The sequence below is a fragment of the Salmo trutta genome, chromosome 18, assembly GCF_901001165.1.
Source record: "Salmo trutta chromosome 18, fSalTru1.1, whole genome shotgun sequence".
NCBI lineage: Eukaryota > Metazoa > Chordata > Actinopteri > Salmoniformes > Salmonidae > Salmo > Salmo trutta.
Genome location: NC_042974.1, coordinates 12586073 through 12611756, shown reverse-complemented (window position 1 = coordinate 12611756; position 25684 = coordinate 12586073). Strand labels below are relative to the sequence as shown.

The 25684-nt window shown below is 41.0% G+C and overlaps 1 protein-coding gene across 4 annotated transcripts in view; it reads left to right on the top strand.

Moving 5' to 3' along the window:
• Positions 1-25403, top strand: part of LOC115152842 (mitogen-activated protein kinase kinase kinase 21) — a 34952-nt gene extending 9549 nt beyond the window's left edge. The window contains exons 2-11 of one of the 4 annotated variants that reach the window (XM_029697710.1): positions 2653-2833; positions 8503-8651; positions 8878-9053; positions 12452-12692; positions 14485-14595; positions 19572-19676; positions 20446-20596; positions 20699-20796; positions 20899-21561; positions 21662-25403. In XM_029697710.1, the coding sequence (XP_029553570.1) occupies positions 2653-2833; positions 8503-8651; positions 8878-9053; positions 12452-12692; positions 14485-14595; positions 19572-19676; positions 20446-20596; positions 20699-20796; positions 20899-21561; positions 21662-22059 (2273 nt within the window). In that variant the 3' untranslated portion in view covers positions 22060-25403. Of the gene's footprint in view, positions 1-2652; positions 2834-8502; positions 8652-8877; positions 9054-12451; positions 12693-14484; positions 14596-19571; positions 19677-20445; positions 20597-20698; positions 20797-20868; positions 21562-21661 lie in introns of all 4 variants that reach the window. The other 3 variants (XM_029697709.1, XM_029697713.1, XM_029697712.1) reach the window with 3 other exon arrangements.
• Positions 25404-25684: the final 281 nt, after the last annotated feature.

Genomic DNA, 25684 nt, shown 5'->3' with positions numbered 1-25684 from the left:
TACCAATTATATGCATATCCAAGCTTGTGGGCCTGAGTAGCAGGCAGTTTACTTTGGGCACGCTTTTCATCCGGATGTCAAAATACCGCCCCCTATCCCAAAGAAGTTAAGGGCTTGTAAGTAAGCATTTCACGGTTATGTCTACGCTTGTATTCGGCGCATTTGGCAAATAAAGTTTGATTTGATTTGCACAATCTATAAATACTTCTTCGAGCTCTGTGAAGTTGGTTGTTGATCATTGCTAAACAGACATTTTCCAGTCTTGCCATTTAATTCAAAACTGTAACTTGACCACTCGAACATTCAATGTCGTCTTGGTAAGCAATTCCAGTGTATATTTGGGCTTGTGTTTTAGGTTATTGTCCTGCTGAAAGGTGACATTTCTCCCAGTGTCTGTTGGAAAGCTGTCTGAACCAGGTTTTCCTATAGGATTCTGCCTGTGCTTAGCTCTATTCCGTTTCTTTTTATCCTAAAGTCAATAGTCCTTGCCGATGACATACCCATAACATGCTTGAAAACATGAAAATGGTACTCAGTTAAGTGTTGTATTTGCCCCAAATATAGCACTTTATATTCAGGACATAAGGTACATTTCTTTGACACATTTTTTGCAGTTTTACTTTAGTGCCTTATTGCAAACAGGATGCATGTTTTGGAATATTTTTAGTCTGTACAGGTCTCCTTCTTTTCACTCTGTCATTTTGGTTAATTGTGGAGTAACTACAATGTTGCTATTCTAGGGCTGTCCCCGACAATTTTTTTATACGTTCTTTAATTTGTAAAGTGTATTTTTACATATGTAGACACACCCTGTGTGTTTTAATAAAATCAACTATATGCATTGAGCTTGTCTGATGCTTTAAGCTCACTGTTAGATGAAATAAGACACAAATGACTCCAGAGGGAGCCAGAGATCTCGGACCCGACCATTCTCCTCACGCTCCTACTGGCTTTTGCAGATTCTGCCGCTACTCTCCAGAAGTTGCCGGTAATAGGCTACATGACGAGTCTGCATTGCAACCTTTCTCATGTGGAATGCCAATTTATCATACCATTTCTACTGATATGCATGTCAGTTATGGTTTTCATATGCACACTTTCCTGGAACAGTTTCATTTCATTTATAATAATGTATTTTATCTCAAAATCATTGTTGTGGTTAATCAAAATTGTATCGAAATGAAAATGATACAAACCTAAAAAGTTACTTCTGTTGCCATTGCCAACTATGTAAAAATAGCTAATACATCCAACAAATAAAAACATTGCAGCTTGCAATGTTCATTAAATAGTACCCGCAAAACACCAGTCTCAACGTTAACAGTGAATAGGCGACTCTGGGATGCTGGTCTTCTAGGCAGAGTTGTAAAGAAAAAGCCATATCTCAGACTGGCCAATAAAAAGAAAAGATTAAGATGGGCAAAATAAAACAGACACTGGACAGAGGAACTTTGCCTAAAAAGCCATTACTTTTTCTTTGCAACTCTGCCTAGAAGACCAGCATCCCAGAGTTGCCTCTTCACTGTTGACGTTGAGACTGGTGTTTTGCGGGTACTATTTAATGAAGCTGCCAGTTGAGGACTTGAGGCTTCTGTTTCTCAGACCAGAAACTCTAATGTACTTGTCCTCTTGCTCAGTTGTGCACCGGGGCCTCCCACTCCTCTTTCTATTCTGGTTAGAGCCAGTTTGCGCTGTTCTATGAAGGGAGTAGTACACAGCCTTGTACGAGATCTTCAGTTTCTTGGCAATTTGTCACATGGAATAGCCTTCATTTCTCAGAACAAGAATAGACTGACGAGTTTAAGAAGAAAGTGCTTTGTTTCTGGCCATTTTGAGCCTGTTATCAAACCCACAAATGCTGATGCTCCAAATACTCAACTAGTCTAAAGAAGGCCAGTTTTTTTTGCTTCTTTAATCAGTACAACAGTTTACAGCTGTGCCTACATAATTGCAAAAGGGTTTTCTAATGCTCAATTAGCCTTTTAAAATGATAAACTTGGATTAGCTAACACAACGTGCCATTGGAACACAGGAGTGATGGTTGCTGATAATGGCCCTCTGTACGCCTATGTAGATATTCCATAAAAGAAATCTGCCGTTTCCAGCTACAATAGTCATTTCCAACATTAACAATGTCTACACTGTATTTCTGATTAATTTGATGTTATTTTAGTGGGCAAAACATTTCCTTTTCTTTCAAAAACAAGGACATTTCTAAGTGACCCCAAACTTTTGAACAGTAGTGTAGTTATTTAGGCTTTCAATAACAAAGGGGTTGAATACTTATTGACTCAAGATATTTCAGCTTTTCACTTTTTTTTTACATTTGTAAAAATGTCTTTAAACATAAATCCACTTTTACATTATGGTGTGTGTGTGGGTAGGCCAGTGACGCAAAATCTAAATTTAATCAATTTTAAATTCAGGCTGTAACACAACAGCATGTGGAACATGTCAAGGGGTGTGAATACTTTCTCAAGGCACTGTAGGTATACAGCATGTTTAAGACCTGGGGACAGATCTATTATAATGCTGTCATTTTCCCCATTTGATCATCATGAAAAATCAGAATTTTTATTTTGTTTTATATACCTTGAAGATATCCCATTGTGGTTCACCAAATGCCTAACCAACCCACTCCTCTCCTTCTAGTTTTATTACTTGAAAAAATCGAGAACGATGACATTGGAAGGAAGACCTTGAAGATCACAGACTTTGGCCTGGCCAGAGAGTGGCACAACACCACCAAGATGAGTGCTGCTGGCACGTACTCATGGATGGCCCCTGAAGTCATCAAGTCCTCTCTCTTCTCCAAAGGCAGCGATGTCTGGAGGTAAAACTAACAGCACGCTCCTGGGAAATTCCATGCTAACGGAATTACGCTGAGACTTATTCACTTTATAATGTATGCCAAACAAAAAACATTCATTTCAAAGTTTAACAAACCATACAACTCTACGCACAATAACTACTTTTAACAATTTACAATAAACTTTACAAAAACACATTTCCAGGAAAAATTGTGCAGATGCAAAATTTGATTACAGAATAAAACTGAGGTCAATTTTACTGTGATTCTGTTACCAAACTTTGCATCTGCACAATTTTTCCTGGAAATGTGTTTTTGTAAAGTTTATTGTAAATTGTTAAAAGTAGTTATTGTGCGTAGAGTTGTATGGTTTGTTAAACTTTGAAATGAATGTTTTTTGTTTGGCATACATTATAAAGTGAAAAATCGAGTCTCTGCATAATTATGTTACCATGGATTGCTCTCCCTCTACTCCCTTTTCCAAACAGGCCCATGTCAGACTGGAATCAATAGGCTTTTAGGAGATGAGGATTTGGAAAGGAGGCATCATGATACTACTTTTATTTTCAGACATTTAGAAACATTTGTCCTGACCTATTTCTGATAATAAGTGCTTTCGTTGTTATTTTGTTCAAACCAAAACAGTTTTTATCAGATTACAACTTTTTGTACATTCTGTGCTACTAGGATGTGCAGTATAGCCTACAGTAGCCCTGAACACCCTCCACTAATAACAACAATCTGCTGCATCTAGAGCTTACATTAATTACATGATAAGTGATGACTGTAGGCTTGGTGCTTAATCAAAACAGGATCATTGTTTGCACTGTACTGGTAAACAACATTTTACTGCCATTATTTTGCATTCAACACGTCCATTATTTAAGAACAAGATCTAGTAAATGGCAGCCCTAGGCACAACAAAGGTTTAGGCAATGTGAATTTGAGTGTTATCATGTGTTATAATAGTGGGAATGTATACTATACTATCACTGTACTATCGTTGTACTATCACCATGCTGTACTATCACCTAGGGCTGGGCGATATGGCCAAAATATTATATCACGATATATATATTTTTTTTAAAGACGGTATTTTTAGTTTTTGAATAATAAAAGTTGTACATTTGCTTAATGAGTAGTGAGTGATCCTAGTGCTTTATGAGTAGTGAGTGATCCTAGTGCTTTATGAGTAGTGAGTGATCCTAGTGCTTTATGAGTAGTGAGTGATCCTAGTGCTTTATGAGTAGTGAGTGATCCTAGTGCTTTATGAGTAGTGAGTGATCCTAGTGCTTTATGAGTAGTGAGGGATCCTAGTGCTTTATGAGTAGTGAGTGATCCTAGTGCTTTATGAGTAGTGAGTGATCCTAGGGTGGCAACACATACATTCTTAGTGATTTCAATGAATCTTCCTCTATTCTGATTGTTTTATACTGTTCAATTCAACTTCAACCAAAACAAATTTCAGCACTTTTATCATTTCTGCATTTTCTGCAATCAATTGCAGTGGTGGAAAAAGTACCCAATTGTCATACTTGAGTAAAAGTAAAGATACGGTAATAGAAAATTACTCAAGTAAAAGTGAAAGTCACCCAGTAAAATACTACTTGAGTAAAAGTCTAAAAGTATTTGGTTTTAAATATACTTAAGTATCAAAAGTAAATGTAATTAATAAAATGTACTTAAGTATCAAAAGTAAAAGTATAAATAATTTCAATTTACGGATAGCCAGGGGCACACTCCAACACTCAGATATAATTTACAAACAAAGCATTTGTGTTTAGTGAGTCCTCCAGATCAGAGGCAGTAGATGACCAGGGATGTTCTCTTGACAAGTGTGTGAATTGGACCATTTTCCTGTCCTGCTAAGCATTCAAAATATAACAAGTACTTTTAGGTGTCAGAGAAAATGTATGGAGTAAAAAGTACAGCATTTTCTTTAGGAATGTAGTGAAGTAGTACTTGAAAGTATTTTTACTTAAGTAGTACTTTGAAAGTATTTTTACTTAAGTACTTTACAACACTGCTCAAATGAGATCATTTCCACACTGCCACGTAGGGCTGCACGATATGGGCAAATAATCTAGAACTTAACCAAATGTTGCAATTGCGATTTGACTTGCGAATTAGAGCAAAACTGTTGGAATCATGGAAATAGAATGGCTATTCTAATTCTATAGTTAGAATATAATAGTGGGCACTTTGAATACAGTGTTGTTTGAGATGACAACAAATTAAAATGCCAGGGAGGAGTTATTGGGACAGGGTAGGAACTAAAGTGTTGATGATTGTTTCTAGGGGACCCTATAAGCTTTGGCTACATTGCATGTTTTCTCTTAGCTACTTCATGTAGCTAACATATTCTTGCTTTGCATATTCCTTTTTGATTTAGACGATGCTGTTGCACAAACAACATGCTGATTTAGGTCTACACCATCGCTGGTATTATCAGGCAGTATTAGCTAGCTACGTTTGCTCTTACTCAGTACATTTATTAGCTAGCTATTAGCATTAGCGGCTAACAATTAGCGTCTCACAAGATTTAGGGCAACTTGCTAAGAAAAGACAAACTAGCTGTTTGCTGATGTAAGAAACACAAACTAATAGTGTCATTATAGAACGCTAGTGGATTTATATTAAGAAGCAAAGTGAAAACATCGTTGTTGTCGTCAACATTGTTGCATGCGCTGCCATGACCATGCAGACTGAATGCAAGTGGATTTATATTAAGAAGCAAAGTGAAAACAGCATTGTTGCCTGTGCTGCCATGACCATGCAGACTGAATGCAAGTGGATTTATATTAAGAAGCAAAGTGAAAACAGCATTGTTGCCTGTGCTGCCATGACCATGCAGACTGAATGCAAGTGGATTTATATTAAGAAGCAAAGTGAAAACAGCATTGTTGCCTGTGCTGCCATGACCATGCAGACTGAATGCAAGTGTCTCGTGGTTGAGGAACATCAAATGCACTCCTTGAGTGACAGAGGGCGTGGCTAGGTCTGTGTGGAAAGTGGTGCAGAGGGAGATGACTCAAGTAGCGAAGTAAACTATAACAATTGACATTACACATGGCGTATCACATTTAACAAATCAAACATTCAAATACCGTTATAGAAGGTAAAGTAAAAACCCAAACCGGTCCCTGCATCAATATTGTATATCGTAAACTGCCCAGCCTTACTTTCACCATGCTATACTATCACCATGATATAATATCACCATGCTTTACTATTGCCATACTTTACTATCGCCATATTTACTATCACCATGCTATACTATCACCATACTCTACTATCACCATACTTAGGGACCTCACCATACTATACTATCACCATACTTGGGGACCTCACCATACTATACTATCACTATACTTTACTATCGCCATACTTATTATAGTATGGTGAGGTCCCTAAGTATGGTGATAGTATAGTATGGTGATAGTATGGTGAGGTCCTTAAGTATGGTGATATTGTGATAGTGTGTGTCTTAGACCACTGCACCACTCGGGAGGCCTACTATCACCATGCTACGCTATCACCATACAATACTATCACCATACATCAGGACCTCACCATACTATACTATGACCATACTTAGGTGCCGATACGATATGTATTTCAATTCTCACAATTCTATATGTATTGCAATTCTCACAATTCTATATGTATTGCAATTCGATACTGTGATTTTATTGTAATTCGATTTTTCCAAACATATTGTTCACTATATGTCTGCTGCAGAAGGACAAGAGTCATGACAAAAAAAGTTTTTATTATTCATGTAAATTAAAGTGCTGAAAACAAATTGGCTCACTATTTAAAAAATAAGATGGAGAATAAGCTACAGTCGTATGAAAAAGTTTGGGCACCCCTGACAATTTTCATGATTTCCATTTATAAATAATTGGATGTTTGGATCAGCAATTTCATTTTGATCTATCAAATAACTGATGGACACAGTAATATTTCAGTAGTGAAATTAGGTTTATTGGATTAACAGAAAATGTGCAATATGCATCAAAACAAAATAAGACAGGTGCATAAATTTGGGCACCCCAATAGAAAAATCACATCAATATTTAGTAGAGCCTCCTTTTGCTAAAATAACAGCCTCTAGACACTTCCTATAGCCTCTAATGAGTGTCTGGATTCTGGATGAAGGTATTTTGGACCATTCCTCCTTACAAAACTTCTCCAGTTCAGTTAGGTTTGATGGTTGCTGAGCATGGACAGCCCGCTTCAAATCATCCCACACATTCTCAATGATATTCAGGTCTGGGGACTGGGATGGCCATTCCAGAACATTGCACTTGTTCCTCTGCATAAATGCCCGGGTAGATTTTGAGCAGTGTTTTGGGTTGTTGTCTAGTTGAAATATCCAGCCCCGGCGTAACTTCAACTTTGTGACTGATTCTTCAACATTATTCCCAAGAATCTGCTGATATTAAGTGGAATCCATGCGACCCTCAACTTTAACAAGATTCCCAGTACCGGCACTGGCCACACAGCCCCACAGCATGATGGAACCCCCACCAAATTTTACTGTGGGTAACAAGTGTTTTTCTTGGAACGCTGTGTTCTTTTGCCGCCATGCATAACGTCCCTTGTTATGACCAAATAACTCAATCTTTGTTTCATCAGTCCACACCACCTTATTCCAAAATGAAGCTGGCTTGTCCAAATGTGCGTTTGCATACCTCAAGCGACTCTGTTTGTGGCGTGTGTGCAGAAAAGGCTTCTTCCGCATCACTCTCCCATACAGCTTCTCCTTGTGCAAAGTGCGCTGAATTATTGAACGATGCACAGTGACACCATCTGCAGCAAGATGATGTTGTAGGTCTTTGGAGGTGGTCTGTGGGCTGTTTTTGACCGTTCTCACCATCCTTCGCCTTTGCCTCTCCGATATTTTACTTGGCCTGCCACTTCTGGCCTTAACAAGAACTGTGCCTGTGGTCTTCCATTTCCTCACTATGTTCCTCACAGTGGACACTGACGGCTTACATCTCTGCGATAGCTTTTTGTAGCCTTCCTCTAAACCATAATGTTGAACAATCTTTGTTTTCAGGTCATTTGAGAGTTGTTTTGAGGCCCCCATGTTGCCACTCTTCAGAGGAGAGTCAAAGAGAACAATAACTTGCAATTGGCCACCTTAAATACCTTTTCTCATGATTGGATGCACTTGTCTATGAAGTTCAAGGCTTAATGAGCTCACCAAACCAATTGTGTGTTCCAATTAATCAGTGCTAAGTAGTTACAGGTATTCAAATCAACAGAATGACAAGGGTGCCCAAATTTTTGCATAGCCTATTTTTCACATCTGATTTAATTTCATACAACTTAATATTGCTACACTAAAAATCTTTGTCTGGACAATACCCTAGTACTTAGCTTTTATTAGAAAATGAATGGCATGCCACTGTGATCATTTTCTGTGACGACAGAGTAAATTAATATGCAGCCTCAGAGGGGTGCCCAAACTTTTTCATACGACTGTATGAAGGAAAATACTGGAGTTTTGGTGCAGGTACAGCCAACTAGTGCAAAATTGATATTGTCAAAACGATCAAATTTTTTGTCAAACATAATATCCCAATATGTATCTATAGTTTTTTTCCCCCCCATCACTATAATAGTGCTGTAATAACAGTGTGTTGTTAGGACATTGTACTCACTATATCTGTGTTCTCTTCTAGTTATGGTGTTCTTTTATGGGAGCTGCTGACAGGAGAGGTGCCTTACCGTGGGATTGATGGGCTGGCTGTGGCCTATGGTGTGGCTGTCAACAAGTTAACCCTCCCTATTCCATCCACCTGCCCAGAACCCTTCTCCAAGCTCATGGAAGGTGCAGTCACCAAGTCAGACCATCCATCTGCTGTTGCCATTCCTCAACCTACTTTTCAAGAACAATTCATGTTGCCTGAAGTAGCTGCATTCATTGGATGATATATTGTTGTTCAAGAATGTGTGTGTGTGTGTGTGTGTGTGTCACACAACTAGATAATGGTGTTAATTTACTTGTCAAAGTTCCAGAACATTGATCTGTCTTGGTTCCAACTTGTGTATCTCAGAGTGCTGGGAGCAGGACCCCCACATCCGGCCGTCGTTTGCCTCCATCCTGGAGCAGCTAACAGCCATAGAGGAAGCAGTGATGGCCACCATGCCCCAGGACTCCTTCCACTCCATGCAGGAGAACTGGAGGGTGGAGATCCAGGAGATGTTTGATGAGCTCAGGACAAAAGAGAAGGTACAGATGTAGGATCTTAATTTGATCACTCATTTGTTGCTGAGAATTTTCCTGCACCGCAGGAAATACACATAATTTCGTGATTTACATAAATTCACTGAAAACCCACACTAACACACAGTTATATTTACAGTATTGCACTTTTAATGTAGCCTACTTTTGGCCAGCTAATAGCCTAACCACCGATCAAACAACATTATGGAGTAAACGTTCAAATCTTGTTGCTGCAAATGTCATCTCTCTCCCTGTATGTCTTTGTTCAGTTGATCAGCTTAAGGGGGATGTATTCCCAAACAGCGCCTCTCACCATTCACATGGCATTTTCTGTACTCAGGACACATTGAGAGAAATTGTGCAATGTATTTTTTATTTTGCTTAAGTACATTTGTCCTGTTCATAACTTACACTCATCCTTTGTGACTCATTAAGTAGATATGTTGTATAGGTAAACCTCTAATATGAACCCAATGTGGGAACAAGACCTTTCCACTGTGTAAAGTACAAGGTTAGAAGCACGTGGAAGGCAGCGGTGCAATAAACCTGTAGTTAAGGGAGTGCTTTGATCGGCTTTGATTTTAATTGGTTACTTTCTGTAGGCGAGCTAATCGTATCTTTAACAAAACAAGCTATTAGCGTTGATGGTTTTAAGTATTTCCCCTTGGTAATGCGATAAGCTGCTTTCCTTATTCCCTCCTCGTTAAATCAAATGGGATTTGTAATTGCTGTATTGAGAATGCCCTTTCCTGCAACTTCAGCTGAATCGTTAAGCATCAAACTTGGCAAATGGTGCAATATACCAAAGCTCTCCCAGGGATTGTCTAGTATGTCAATTCTTCATGTTGTTTCCCCATATGACACTGGTTCATTTAATTACCTCTAAAAGGATAACGATGTAACGGAAGCACAGATAGTCACACACTGTTCCTACTGAGTTTGAGTTTCTACATTTCATTGTTAGGGGTTGCATATGATCTGAAACACTTATCCATATATATTTTTGAGGGGCTTTAAGTCTGACCCTAGGCCTGTAGGTAAAGTGAGGTTCAGCTTGCTTCATGTATATTTCTGAGGGGCAGAAGTCTGACCCTAGGCCTGTAGGTAAAGTGAGGTTCAGCTTGCTTCATGTATATTTCTGAGGGGCTGAAGTCTGACCCTAGGCCTGTAGGTAAAGTGAGGTTCAGCTTGCTTCATGTATATTTCTGAGGGGCAGAAGTCTAACCCTAGGCCTGTAGGTAAAGTGAGGTTCAGCTTGCTTCATGTATATTTCTGAGGGGCAGAAGTCTAACCCTAGGCCTGTAGGTAAAGTGAGGTTCAGCTTGCTTCATGTATATTTCTGAGGGGCTGAAGTCTGACCCTAGGCCTGTAGGTAAAGTGAGGTTCAGCTTGCTTCATGTATATTTCTGAGGGGCTGAAGTCTGACCCTAGGCCTGTAGGTAAAGTGAGGTTCAGCTTGCTTCATGTATATTTCTGAGGGGCTGAAGTCTGACCCTAGGCCTGTAGGTAAAGTGAGGTTCAGCTTGCTTCATGTATATTTCTGAGGGGCAGAAGTCTGACCCTAGGCCTGTAGGTAAAGTGAGGTTCAGCTTGCTTCATGTATATTTCTGAGGGGCAGAAGTCTGACCCTAGGCCTGTAGGTAAAGTGAGGTTCAGCTTGCTTCATGTATATTTCTGAGGGGCTGAAGTCTGACCCTAGGCCTGTAGGTAAAGTGAGGTTCAGCTTGCTTCATGTATATTTCTGAGGGAGGGGCAGAAGTCTGACCCTAGGCCTGTAGGTAAAGTGAGGTTCAGCTTGCTTCATGTATATTTCTGAGGGGCTGAAGTCTGACCCTAGGCCTGTAGGTAAAGTGAGGTTCAGCTTGCTTCATGTATATTTCTGAGGGAGGGGCAGAAGTCTGACCCTAGGCCTGTAGGTAAAGTGAGGTTCAGCTTGCTTCAAGTATATTTCTGAGGGGCTGAAGTCTGACCCTAGGCCTGTAGGTAAAGTGAGGTTCAGCTTGCTTCATGTATATTTCTGAGGGGCAGAAGTCTGACCCTAGGCCTGTAGGTAAAGTGAGGTTCAGCTTGCTTCATGTATATTTCTGAGGGGCTGAAGTCTGACCCTAGGCCTGTAGGTAAAGTGAGGTTCAGCTTGCTTCATGTATATTTCTGAGGGGCAGAAGTCTGACCCTAGGCCTGTAGGTAAAGTGAGGTTCAGCTTGCTTCATGTATATTTCTGAGGGGCTGAAGTCTGACCCTAGGCCTGTAGGTAAAGTGAGGTTCAGCTTGCTTCATGTATATTTCTGAAGGGCTGAAGTCTAACCCTAGGCCTGTAGGTAAAGTGAGGTTCAGCTTGCTTCATGCGTCATTTTGCAAAACTTCTTTCTTCTGTAACTACAAAGTGAAGTTTTGAGTCCAGATATAGGGCTATTGTTTTTCTGTTCTTTTTAACACTGAAATGATTGTATATTTTTTTCTACCTCACAAGTTGCAACATTGTTACACAACATATCTCATTACACTCCAGTGGGTTTGTAAAGCTGCTTTGCAGAAATCATTCATTTAAGGATTATTATGTTTTCTGAGAGGAACCAAAACAAAATCCAAATGCTGCTCTACGTAATAGTTCAAGTGATTTTGTCAACCCTACTCATTCACAACCTAGTTGACGATCAAGCGATGGAAGCCTCTTACCCAGTCAGTCAAAGGACCCTCTACATCTCTGTGGATGTGCCTCAGAAACTGAGGGCCCCCTTTAGCTTGTGATCTTTGGCTTAGTCATCCTCTCCCTGAGCACCACAACATTTCTGCAAAGCTCCACAAAGCCAGTTGAGATTTACAACTTGTGAGTGCTGGCCAGCCTCTCTTAAAGGAGCTTTCCTTCAGTAAGGGCTATGCTTCAGGGCCATGCAGCACTACAATGGGCCCACTTCGCTGTTACTGCAGACAGAGGGCCTGGGACAGCTCTGTGGACTGAGTGGCTGGGGGTCACAGGCCACTCTAGCCTAAAGCTAATGCTTTGTTTTTCTACCACCCAGAGTAAGTTCACTGATTGTGAAGGTTGGGGGGGAAGGGCACTGATCACTGCTGTGTTTGCAGAGAACTTTGTTTCTGATCATTTACAAGGAGCTCAATCTGATAAAAATACGTGAACAATGAAGGTATGCAAGTTATTTTTAGTAGAAATGACAGACAGAAGGGCTAAGGAAATAATGCACTGCCTAGAACCTGTGTGTGGATCATTATGGTAGTGTTTCCCCTACTATTGTATAGCAAGGGCGGGCACCCCTGCCTGATACGTTAAATACCTATCCAGGCGTTGTAAGATCTGGCATGCGTCAGCAACGCCTGGGCAGAGGAACGCGGCCCTTATCATACAGAGTTGTCCATCTATTCGTCTGACCCTCCATGTGTTCCTGTAGGAACTGCGTTCGCGGGAGGAGGAGCTGACGCGTGCGGCTCTGCAGCAGAAGTCCCACGAGGAGCTGCTGAAGAGGAGGGAGCAGCAGCTGGCGGAGCGGGAGATCAATGTGTTGGAGAGGGAACTCAACATCCTCATCTTTCAGCTCAACAAGGACAAGCCCAACGTCAAGAAGAGGAAGGGCAAGTTCAAACGCAGCCGCCTAAAACTCAAGGACGGCAACCGCATCAGCCTGCCCTCAGGTGGGTGCTTCTGTCTGTCTGTTTCTGACTCTCTTTCTGTCTTGTCGGGTTGGCTGATAGTCTGTCTTTCTCTTTGTCAAAGTCAGTGTTACTCTTGAGTTGACAAAAAGTTCAATAGATTTACACTGATCTTTATTTATTTAGAAGCTCCGTTAGAATCTATCATAGAAGTATGACAGCATACTAACAAGACATCATGTAGGACAGCATACTAACAAGACATAATGGAGGACAGCATACTAACAAGACATCATGTAGGACAGCATACTAACAAGACATAATGGAGGACAGCATACTAACAAGACATAATGGAGGACAGCATACTAACAAGACATAATGTAGGACAGCATACTAACAAGACATCATGTAGGACAGCATACTAACAAGACATCATGTAGGACAGCATACTAACAAGACATAATGGAGGACAGCATACTAACAAGACATAATGGAGGACAGCATACTAACAAGACATAATGTAGGACAGCATACTAACAAGACATATTGGAGGACAGCATACTACCAGACATCTTGTAGGACAGCATACTAACAAGACATAATGTAGGACAGCACACTAACATGCCATCATGTAGGATAGCATACTAACAAGACATATTGGAGGACAGCATACTACCAGACATCATGTAGGACAGCATACTAACAAGACATCATGTAGGACAGCATACTAACAAGTCATCATGTAGGACAGCATACTAACAAGACATCATGTAGGACAGCATACTAACAAGACATAATGTAGGACAGCATACTGACAAGACATCATGTAGGACAGCATACTAACAAGACATAATGTAGGACAGCACAATATAACAAGACATCATGTAGGACAGCATACTAACAAGACATCATGTAGGACAGCACAATAATAATACATAATGGAGGACAGCATACTAACAAGACATCATGTAGGACAGCATACTGACAAGACATCATGTAGGACAGCATACTGACAAGACATCATGTAGGACAGCATACTGACAAGACATCATATAGGACAGCATACTGACAAGACATCATGTAGGACAGCACACTGACAAGACATACTGTAGGACAGCACACTAACATGCCATCATGTAGGATAGCATACTAACAAGACATAATGTAGGACAGCACACTAACAGACATCATGTAGGACAGCATACTAACAAGACATCATGTAGGATAGCATACTAACAAGACATATTGGAGGACAGCATACTACCAGACATCATGTAGGACAGCATACTAACAAGACATAATGTAGGACAGCATACTAACAAGTCATCATGTAGGACAGCATACTAACAAGACATAATGTAGGACAGCATACTGACAAGACATCATGTAGGACAGCATACTAACAAGACATCATGGAGGACAGCATACTAACAAGACATCATGTAGGACAGCATACTGACAAGACAATGTAGGACAGCATACTAACAAGACATAATGTAGGACAGCATACTGACAAGACAATGTAGGACAGCAGACTAACAAGACGTAATGTAGGACAGCATACTAACAAGACGTAATGTAGGACAGCATACTGACAAGACATCATGTAGGACAGCATACTGACAAGACATCATGTAGGACAGCGTATTAACTAGACAGCATAACAGCTTTGACTAAGACTAGTCAAAGCGGAACTACTTTTGCTCATTGGTCGTTGCATCCCAGTCTTTTGACAGACGTTACAATACCTTTTTATGTTACGTAGTCTGTCAACAAGAGATTACACCAATGGTCAAAGTGACCGACCAGCCTTACCTGTGCCTCTGTTTTCTAGATTTCCAGCACAAGATCACAGTGCAGGCGTCAACCTCCATGGACAGTAGGAGTCTGAACACCAGCCCCCCCAGCAGCCCCACACTCATACCCCGCCTCCGGGCCATCCAGTGTAAGTACACCTCAGACAATCCAACATACTGCAACACGACAGACCTGGGTCAGATACATAAGTATCAAATAAAGTATGTGCTTAAGTGTGCTGTGAAACAAAGCTTTGTACATGTGCTTTATCATGGCATCCAGTGCCTTCAGAAAGTATTCATGCCTCTTGATTTATTCTGCTTTTTGTTTTGTTACAGCCTGAAATCAAAATTAATTAAATAGATCATGTTTCTTATCTACACACGATACCCCATCATGACAAAGCAAAAACATGTTTTTAAAAATGTAAATGTATTCAATTAAATACAGAAATATCTAATTTACATAAGTATACACACCCTTGAGTCAATACATGTTACAATCACCTGTGGCAGCAATTACAGCTGTGAGTCTTTCTGGATAAGAGCTTTTGTACACCTGGATTGTACAATATTTGCACATTATTCTTTAAAAAGTTGGTTGTTGATCATTGCTAGTCAGCCATTATCAAGTCTTGCCATAGATTTTCAAGCCGATTTTAAGTCAAAACTCTATCTAGGCCACTCAGGAACATTCAATGTCATCTTGGTAAGCAACTCCAGTGTATATTTGGCTTGTGTTTTAGGTTAATGTCCTGCTGAAAGGTGAATTTGTCTCCCAGTGTTTGTTGGAAATAGGGCTGTCCCCGTCCCCAAAAAATATTGGTCGACCAAATGTTGTCTGTTCTTTCAACCAATTGACTGGTTTACATTTTTATACGAGTATAAGCATTGAGTTTGTCTGATGCTTTAAGCTTATGGTTTGATGCCTCACGAGGGTGCCAGACAGCTAGATAACCAGAAGGAAAAAAAACTTAACCTGACCCAACTATTCTCCTCCCGCTCCTGCTTGCTTTCACAGATTCTGCCATTACTCTCCTGAAGTTGCCGGTAATAGGCTACACGAGGAGTCGACAACCTTTCTCATGTTGAATGCCAATTTATCTTACCATTTCTACCGATATGCATACCAGCTATGGTTTTCATATGCACATTTTCGTGAAAGTTTAATTTATAATAACGTCTTCATATCTCAAAATCATTGTCATGTGGTTAATCAAGATTCTATCCAAATTTAGATGAACATGATACAAACCTAAAAAGTAACTTCTATTGCCATTGCAAACTATTTAAAAGTAGCCTACATAAAGCCAACAAATAAAAACATTGCAGCCTGCAGGTAGAAAATATCCTGATAAAAATAAATATCCTATAAATCACATTGGCTACCCATGGCCTGTCTGCAATGAACTTGAGTCATTGTATCAACTATTAAATTGGGTCCAGCCCTGACCTTACACTAGCTAACTTGCAACATTGTATAAAATATTCTGGGCCCTCAGTTTCCCCAGGCCAGTGAGCCTGAGACAGACACAGCTGTAGGCTATTTGCGCAAGAGATACGAAGCAGGGCTTGACTTGGGCAGTAGCTCACCGGAGCCGAGTACCAGCACCTCAAATGTTCTACTCCTTTAGCTCCTGTTCCTCTTATAGAATATTAGCTCCTGCACCTAAATAGAAACAGTACCAGCACCCAAAATGAGTACTGGAACCTATTTCAGTCCAAGTCAAGCACTGTTAAGTAATCACGTAGGCCTATATTATGATGTTTCCACTGGATCAGAGCATGACATTTTTCGCTTTCACGCTGAGTGGTTATTGAAAGGGAGAGAGCTGGAAAGATTTGTCAAGTAGCCTATAGGCCTACTTCTATGCGTGTGCATTGTTACTCAACATTGACATGAGTGCTCCAAACAAAAGACAATGACTAAATATACAAAACAAACCAAAAACTTGTTTCTCACAAGTGTAGCATAGCTTTAATGTGTCCACGCAAACAATGAGAACAGGAAGACTGGAATAATAATATTGAATGCATTAAAATAAATTACCTTAACCAAAGTAACAAACATTGTAGATTAGAAATTATAGGAATTAACTGTGAATGTACTGCTGGTGATTATGTAATGTGGAATTGATATACACTAACAATCAAATGCAAACAATTCACACAATGAAGTTATGAAACTGAATTTGCACCTATCGGCAGGAGAGAGCGCATTCTGGAGAGAGAAGTGCATTGTGCATCTGGTCGCATGGTCAATCCGACGTCTGCTTTGGCCATGCAGCATTTACGGTGATACGACCTCAGCAGAAGTCAGGGCATTCATACTTCTTGCGCTTCATGGAGAAGTGCAGAGCTGTTGTCAAGGAAGTGAGTTTGTGTTTATACAGGATGTACTGCCCCCGCCTACTGTCAACCAATCATGCGAAGTTATACAGAGCCCTCGGTATTGTTACAGCCTAACAACCAAACAATCAACCATTCGACTAATTAGGGTCAACCTTAGTTGGAAAGCAGACTGAACCAGGTTTCCTCTAGGATTTTGCATGTGCTTAGCTCGATTCCGTTTATTTAAAAAAATAAAATAAAAGCATACCCTGTATTTTGATAAATTGTATATAATATTGATTTATTATTGAAAGGTGGTGTGCTTTCTGGGGCCACGTAACTGCCGTAGCAGCATCCAAGTGAGTGCTTCATTTTGGATGTAGTGAACGAGTAGCTAGCTAGCTATCTACTACGGAGTCCAAACTTCATCTCAGTTCTACTACAGAAAAGCCAGAGACATCTTGATGACAGCGCACTTCCTGCCTACCTCCCTCCGATGACCACACAAGCCATAAACTTTCTAATGACTGTCATGATGTTGTGGTGTTGTTTTTCTAAATTTTCTAAATTGGTGATTTGAAACGCTTAGAGATTCTTTGAAAAGTACTACATTATATATACAAAAGTATGTGGACATCCCTTCAAATTAGTGGATTCGGTTATTTCAGCCACACCCGTTGCTGACAGGTGTATCAAATCGAGCACACAGCCATGCAATCTGCATAGACAAACATTGGCAATAGAATGGCCTTACTGAAGAGCTCAGTGACTTTCAACATGGCACCGTCATAGGATGCTACCTTTCCAACAAGTCAGTTCGTCAAATTTCTGCCCGGCTAGAGCTGCCCCGGTCAACTGTAAGTGCTGTTATTGTGAAGTGAAAACATCTAGGAGCAGCAACTGCTCAGCCGCGAAGTGTTAGGCCACACAAGCTCACAGAACGGGACCGCTGAAGCGCATAAAAATTGTCTGTCCTTGGTTGCAACCCTCACTACCGAGTTCCAAACTGCGTCAGCACAAGAACTATTCGTCGGGAGCTTCATGAAATGACCGAGCAGCTGCACACAAGCCTAAGATCACCTTGCCCAAGCGTCGGTTGGAGTGGTGTAAAGCTCGCTATTGGACTCTGGAGCAGTGGAAATGCGTTCTCTGGAGGGATTAATCACGTTTCACCATTTAGCAGTCCGACGGATGATTCTGGGTTTGGCAGATGCCAGGAAAACACTACCTGCCCCAATGCATAGTGCCAACCGTAAAGTTTGGTGGAGGAGGAATAATGATCTGGGGATGTTTTTCATGGTTCGGGCTAGGCCCCTTAGTTCCAGTGAAGGGAAATCTTAACGTCACAGCATGCAATGACATTCTAGAAGATTCTGTGCTTCCAACTTTGTGGCAACAGTTTGGGGAAGGCCCTTTCCTGTTTCAGCATGACAATGCCCCCCCCCCCCCCCCCCCCCCCCCGTGCACAAAGCAACGTCCATACAGAAATGGTTTGTAGAGATCTGTGTGGAAGAACTTGACTGGCCTGCACAAGGCCCTGACCTCAACCCCATTGAACACCTTTGGGATGAATTGGAACGCCAACTGTGAGCCAGCCCAACATCAGTGCCCGACCTCACTAATGCTCTTGTGGCTGAATGGAAGCAAGTCCCCGCAGCAATGTTCCAGTGTAAAGCCTTCCCAGAAGAGTGGGGGCAGTTATAGCGGCAAAGGGAGGACCAACTCCATATTAATGCCCATGATTTTGGAATGAGATGTTCAACGAGCAGGTGTCCACATACTTATATACACTACATAAAAAAAGTATTATTATTTTTACCTATAACATGATGCAGCCACCACCATGCTTGAAAATATGGAGAGTGGTACTCAGTGATGTGTTGGATTTGCCCCAAACATAACACTTTGTATTTAGGACTTGAAGATAAATTCTTTGTCAAATAAAGCACATGTAGCAGTTTTACTTTAGCGCCTTATTGCAGACAGGATGCATGTTTTGGAATATTTGTATTATTTACAGGCTTTCTTCTTTTCACTCTGTCATTTGGTTTAGTATTGTGGAGTAACTACAATGTTGTTGATCCATCCTCAGTTTTGTCATGTCACAGCCATTAAACTCTGTAACTGTTTTAAAGTCACCATTGACCTTATGGTGAAATCCCTGAGCAGTTTCCTTCCTCTCCGGCAACTGAGTTAGGAAGGACGCCTGTATTTTTGTAGTGACTGGGTGTATTGATACGCCATCCAAAGGAATATTCAATGTCTGCTTTTTTTATTTGTACCAATCTACCAATAGGTGCCCTTCTTTGCGAGGCATTGGAAAACCTCTCTGGTCTTTGTGGTTGAATCTGTGTTTGAAATTCACTGCTCGACTGAGTGACCTTACAAATAATTGTATGTGTGGGGTACAGAGATGAGGTAGTCATTAAAAAATCAGGTTAAACACTATTATTGCACACAGAGTGAGTCCATGCAACTTATTTTGTGACTCTAAGCGCATTTTTACTCATGAACTTATTTAGGCTTGCCATAACAAAGGGGTTGAATACTTGTTGACTCAAGACATTTCAGCTTTTAATTTGTAAACATTTCTAAAAACATAATTCCACTTTGGGATTATTGTGTATTGTGTGTAGGCCAGTGACACAATCTTAATTTAATACATGTTATATTCAGACTGTGGTAAAATTCAAGGGGTGTGAATACATTCTGAAGGCACTGTAGCTGTTATGACTGGGTAAGCTTCCCTCTCTAACCTCTGTTCTGGTTCTGCATGAATGTTTTCTCCCTCTAGTGTGCGCCCGAATTGACAGTATCCGAAGGGACAGTATGTATGTGTATCACCAAGATGTGGATATCATCAGCGAGTGCCAGCCCTCTACTGGGGTTAGGAAGAAAGGCAAGCAACTGGCATTGTTGGGATGTGGCCATTCTGTCTGCTGTGGGTGCACCGGCTAACGTGTTTCTCAACGGCTAGGGTTCTAACAACAAGACTACCAGCTGTTGTCTGTGCTTCTGGCTACTAAGACAATTTGATGGACTGTCATCATTGCTGATTTCAGAAAATGTACTTGGGTTTATCCTCTGAAAAGCCCAGGATGTTTCAGGGTTTTTACTACTACTAATAATAATAATATAGGTTTGCTTTGAAATGAAGGACACGTTGGGATGCATCCGAGGTCGTTTGTAACCTCTACTGTTTATCACCTGATCACAGGTGTTCTCTTCATTTGCAACCCAACGTGTTCTTGAAATGTTCACAGATCTATATACAGAGTATTTTTGATTTCCTAACCAGTGTTCAGCTGCAGTGATTATATGAATATTTCACATTGCGGTTGATGGTGGAGGTTATCTTCTCAAATCATCCAGTCCTCTAAATGCTACTCAAGTAGTTGAAGACTAAATTATATTGAGACCCTTTACTTTTCTTAAATAATTCCCTATTTCTTCTAAAATAAGTTTAATTTTAAAAGTATTTGTCACCACACCTTGTTATTGGATTTTGAACTTATTCTAGAAGAAATAGGGAATTATTTAAGAAAGTGCAAAGGTGCCAATATATTTGGCTGCAACTGTATCTTCTGTTGGCCTTGACACTCAGATTTGTCACTGGTGTATTGGAGTACTCTGCCAGTTGTTGACTGATGTCCTCTCCTTCATCACAGTGACTCTGGACGAGAGCAACAGGACATGGGGACGAAGCACCATCTACAAGCCGGAGGAGTTTGATGACGTCAAGAAGGGGATTAAGAAGAAGGGGCGAACGTGGGGACCGAGCTCCGTTCAGACCAAGGAGCGGGGAAACTGTGCTGAAAGGTACAGGACATTAGTTTTTCTTTTCATCTCCGTTCAGTATTTCTTCTGTCATCTTCATTGTGTCTGTGTGGGTTGTTTGATGAAACTGACTTGTCCTGGCAGAGTGAGGCCACTATCTGATGGAAACAACCCCTGGTCCACCAGTCTGGTGAAGTCCCAGAAGTCCGTTCCGTTGGCTGCATTGTTTGCAGAGCAGCAAGGTGAGGGGAAATGTGTCTTCTAATATAATCAGATGCAACACAACAAGACCATTTCTTAGTCCCTGTCAACAGCCTGCCTCTGTCCTCGTCCTTCATGTTCAGGGACCAGTAAAGGAGAGATGTGCTTGCCAGATGGATCGGACAACACCAAACCAAAGCAACTGAAGTTCCCCAATCAGGTGTACATCGATCTACCTCTGTGGAAAGATGAGAAGCAGCAGGGGGGCGAGGGGACGGCAGGAGGCTGCCCTGGGGAAAGCCTGGAGGACTCCAGTACCACCTCAGCCAGCTCCACCAGCACCACCCCCCAGCACACCCCCACCAACAGCCTGAAGAGGGCCTCCGCTCGCCGCCGGACAGACACAGTACTCTACGGCTGTGCCTCTATGCTGGCCTCGGTGGCATTGGGCTTTGACCTGCGTGACGTGCTCAAGGCCCCACCGGCAGACGACCCTGAGCCTCAGCCCAGCGTGGAGAAGAAAAAGAAAGAGGGTCTGTTCCAGCGCGCCACACGCTTCCCTGGTGGACGTTCTTCCCATAAGGAGGAGGCAGCCTCTCAAGGCCCCATCAACCTCATCTCCATGTCTTCCATCTCAGAGTATAACTCCACCAAGAGCCTCCTGCGGTCAGCCTCAGAGGGACCAGAGCCCAGCCCTGTGAAGGAAGTGGCCCCTGTCAGCCTGTCGCACCCCAGGCCACAGCCCAGCAGCGGCTCCCAGCCACAGGTTCCAGAGGCGCCCGGCCGCAGGGTGACACGTAGAGACTGTATATATTCAATGCAGTAGTGTTTAATTGTGAGGTGACACCACTGTACAAATGATCCGTGAACAATGAAACAGCCTCTGTTTCTCCTTTCTGTCCCCAGCTAACGGTACATCTGGCTCTCTCACAACTTCATCGGGACAGTCTTCCACCATGACCTCTCAGAAGAAGAAGTCTGACAGGGTGGACACCCCTAAGAGAGCAGCCAGTGGGGAGACTGTCACCTCCAGGTCCCGGCCTTTGTCCCTCCGGGGCAAACCCCACTCCTGGGATCTCCTGAGGGGCCGCAACAAAAGCTACTCCCTGGGCCACTATTCTGGAGAGAAGAGCGCCAGGAGCCTCAACATCGTCCTCTCCTCCGCCGAGGTCAAGATGGACTGTTCTCTGCTGGATATGGACACGGAGGGGCAGAAACGTGACTGCACCGTGCCCCTCTGTCGAATTCAGAGCGGCCCCAGTCGCTCCTCCGTCTTCGAACTAGAGAAAAAATTCTTGTCATAGCAGAAATAAACTGCCTTATTACCAGGATCCAACCTCTAAGTAACGTTTATGAGTTGGATCAACAAGTCTTATTTGACATTCCAGGGCATTCCACTGCCCTCCTGTGGTTTAACCCGAATGTAGGCCACTGCTGCTGAAAACTTTATTTATTATGTAATATTTTCATAGGTAATTTAATATTGGAAAAACGTGTTTCAATAGCATCAGATTGATTGAACAACGAAGGAACACATTTAATTTTTTGTTGTTGCAGAAATGTTTACATTTTTGTGTGCACACACTGGTTAGGACCATGGCATCTTAAGTTACAAAATGATGCTTACGTTAAAATGTTAATTTGCTTTTGTCTGTGGATCTTTTATTCTCTGTTTTGATTTAATGCTGGTAATTATTTTGTATTGTATTGATTTTGTTTTTATAGTGACAGATACAACAGTGTTTATTTTAGGATGAGTTCTGTCCAATGTCTGAGAGGTAATATTGAAGTCAACATGTGGCGCAACTGACAGATTTACAAATGTAGGATCTTAATTTGAGCCAGTTTGCTACAGCAGGAAAATAATCCTGCAACAGGGTGATCAAATTAAGGTCCTACATCTGTAACAGCGCAACCAACAACAATGGAGAACCTAGTCTCAACACTGAAACACTAAACCAGGCCTGGTCAGCTTCTACTTTACCACTATACGTCAAGCCTTACCAGCAGCTGGACCAGAACCAGTACTGTACATAAAGACTATTCAGCTTTATTAGCTGCTATGGTTTATGTGGAATATGACCATTTGGCTCAAAATCAGTTCACATGGGGGTTAGTCTACCTAGGTTCCTGTGAAAACACTTTTGAGGAACAGAGATGGAAATTAAATATATTTCAATACTTGTTTGAGTAACAGTTCAATGCTGTATTCCTTAGCAATCATTTTCATATTAACATAAAAAGCTGACAGGAACTGTCTCTGATGCCACTAGACTACACAAATTGTTATCATCTGAATATTCAGTCCCCATTTAAGTACCATGCAAGTCATTAGTAACGAGCAACAAGTAAAACTGTCCGTAAATATCCAATTTATTGTTGTTCGTCCCCGTTTACAAAGAATACCGAATGTTAAATCTCTCTTTTTGTAGTTCTGTTTAAATCATGAGCACTTTCTCTTTATTTAAATCGACATTCTTAACAGTGCATCCCAGACAGCTGTTGAAGTCAGTACAACTGGAAGAATACCTTTAGTTTTTTTACACTGCCTTTGAGATCAAATCTCATCACTGTCAAAGCTGGAGTCCTTGCTATATCCTGACATGTTAAGCATTCCATTAATTGAACAACAACTTCAGTTTTTTTTTGCCTTATCTTCCTTTTTATTAGCGTTGTGTTAGCTCTGTGTGGGAGGAAAATGGTTCAAGCGATTGAGACGACAACATACAGTACATACTGATCAAACCTGTTTATCAGTGTTTTTGTTCACACCACAGAATCCCAGCGTTGTTTTATCTTCATGTATCCCCATGTTAACAGGAATACGTCAGTTGACCTCAACCTTCTTACTTTTATACTCTAAAGCGTACTTAAACCACTTCAAGAATAGCTGTCTGATTAGAATGATAGGTCTTTGAACCAGTGTGAATCCTCAAACCCTCCAAGTTCTTTCTGGAAATGTAAATCAACTCAAGATGACCATACCAAACAAATGTGAATCCATACCCTCTTTACCTTGTGTAGTGTCAATGCCTAGAAATCAAGACCAAAATGCCTATTTTTGTTGTCTTAGTATCTTGGAACGGAAATGGTCTGAAATACAGTAATTATGATGAAATAGTATTCTCTGAAATGTTTCATGTTGGGTCTCAAATCAATTAATGAATTATGCTGCAAGTAGTCTCACTGTGGGAGGCACATATTATTTTGCAGACATGCAGTATGACATGTCTTCTCAATAACCTGCGTGGACCAACAGCTGCAATAGTGCTGTGTAGATGTTATGAGGACAAGGCCAAGGAAACTCTGGTGACGTGACCACTTTTCGTGACTCCTCTGAGTGTAATAACCTTTAGTAGGATGACTAGGTGATGATGATGATATCCAGCCTCTGGAGGACCATGTAAGCCAATAGTTTAGTCTCATACAGTACGGCTCATGGCTATGATAGTTTGCACTGTGCTTGTGTAGTTGGAGTGATGTTGTACTCAACAAGCTGCACGATACACGGGAAGGAGCTCTGCTGTTGATCTGCAGACAGTCTCTGTGTTGAGGGACAAAACAACATAAGGTCTCCTGTTCCCAAAACTCACCAAAGCTCAAAGTTCATGAGACACAGATTTTTCATACTGTATTTTTAACCAGCCATTTGGTTTGAAATTATTTAAGTCAAATTGACAAATGTATTTTATTTTTAAAAAGTTTCTGTTACATAGTACCCATGTATATACTTTTATTTGTGACCTAGTGTATGTACAGTATTCTAGTTTTTTGGTCTCAGAATAAATCACCTGTATGGTGTTTTAAGGAACAAAGTTTACCCCTCAGGAGTGGCTGAGGTTAAATCAGTAAAGAAAATGTATGATTTTAAAACAAAACATATTATACATGTATAATACACATGGCAGCCCCCCGCACCGCTCTGATTCAGAGGGGTTGGGTTAAATGCGGAAGACACATTTCAGTTGAATGCATTGTTGTACAACTGACTAGGTATCCCCCTTTCCCTTCATTTGATGGTTATATGGTTAGAAAAAACCATGGTCTGAGAACATTGGCATTCTGTTACAAATCAATTCAAAACTATGTCTGAGCATAATAGAAAGTTTAATTTCCCTAAATTGTGTGGGGTTAAAACTACTGACGTTGCATGCGTGACACTAAATAATTCAATGTATTGTATGAGTCTATCCCATGTCATGCTCCATATAGGTTGGTGAAAACGGAACCAAATCTACACTCTTAGAAAAAAAGGTTCTGGATAGAACCATAAAGGGTTCTATGCTTGCTTCATATGTGGCACCCTTAAAGGTTCTATATAGAACCCTCTTGTTGGGTTGTTTGGTCAGAACCCCTGGGGTTCTTCACTGAACCACAACTGGTACCATATAGAACCTTTAGGGGTGCCATATGAAGCAAGCATAGAACCCCTTTTGGTTCTATCCAGAACCTTCTGTTCTAAGACGGTATAGTGATGTTTAAGATACAATATGAGGTAGAATGTAAAGATCAAATTCTCCATCTTACACAAAATTATTTATTGTAAGATCTAATTTTGCAATTTATGAATTGTAGATTTGAATAGTTTTTCTTGACACATGTCCCTTGTTTCAATAAAGATCTCAAGGATATGTTGATCAAAGCAAAATGAGTAGACTATTTGAATACAGACAGTGGAATTAATCATTTTATATTTTATTTTTAACATTTTGGACACAGACACTTATCCAGAGTGACTTAGTCAGTGCATTCAACTAAGGTAGGTAAAACAACCACATCAATCAACTAAGGTAGGTAAAACAACTACATCAATCAACTAAGGTAGGTAAAACAACTACATCAATCAACTAAGGTAGGTAAAACAACTACATCAATCAACTAAGGTAGGTAAAACACCTACATCAATCAACTAAGGTAGGTAAAACAACT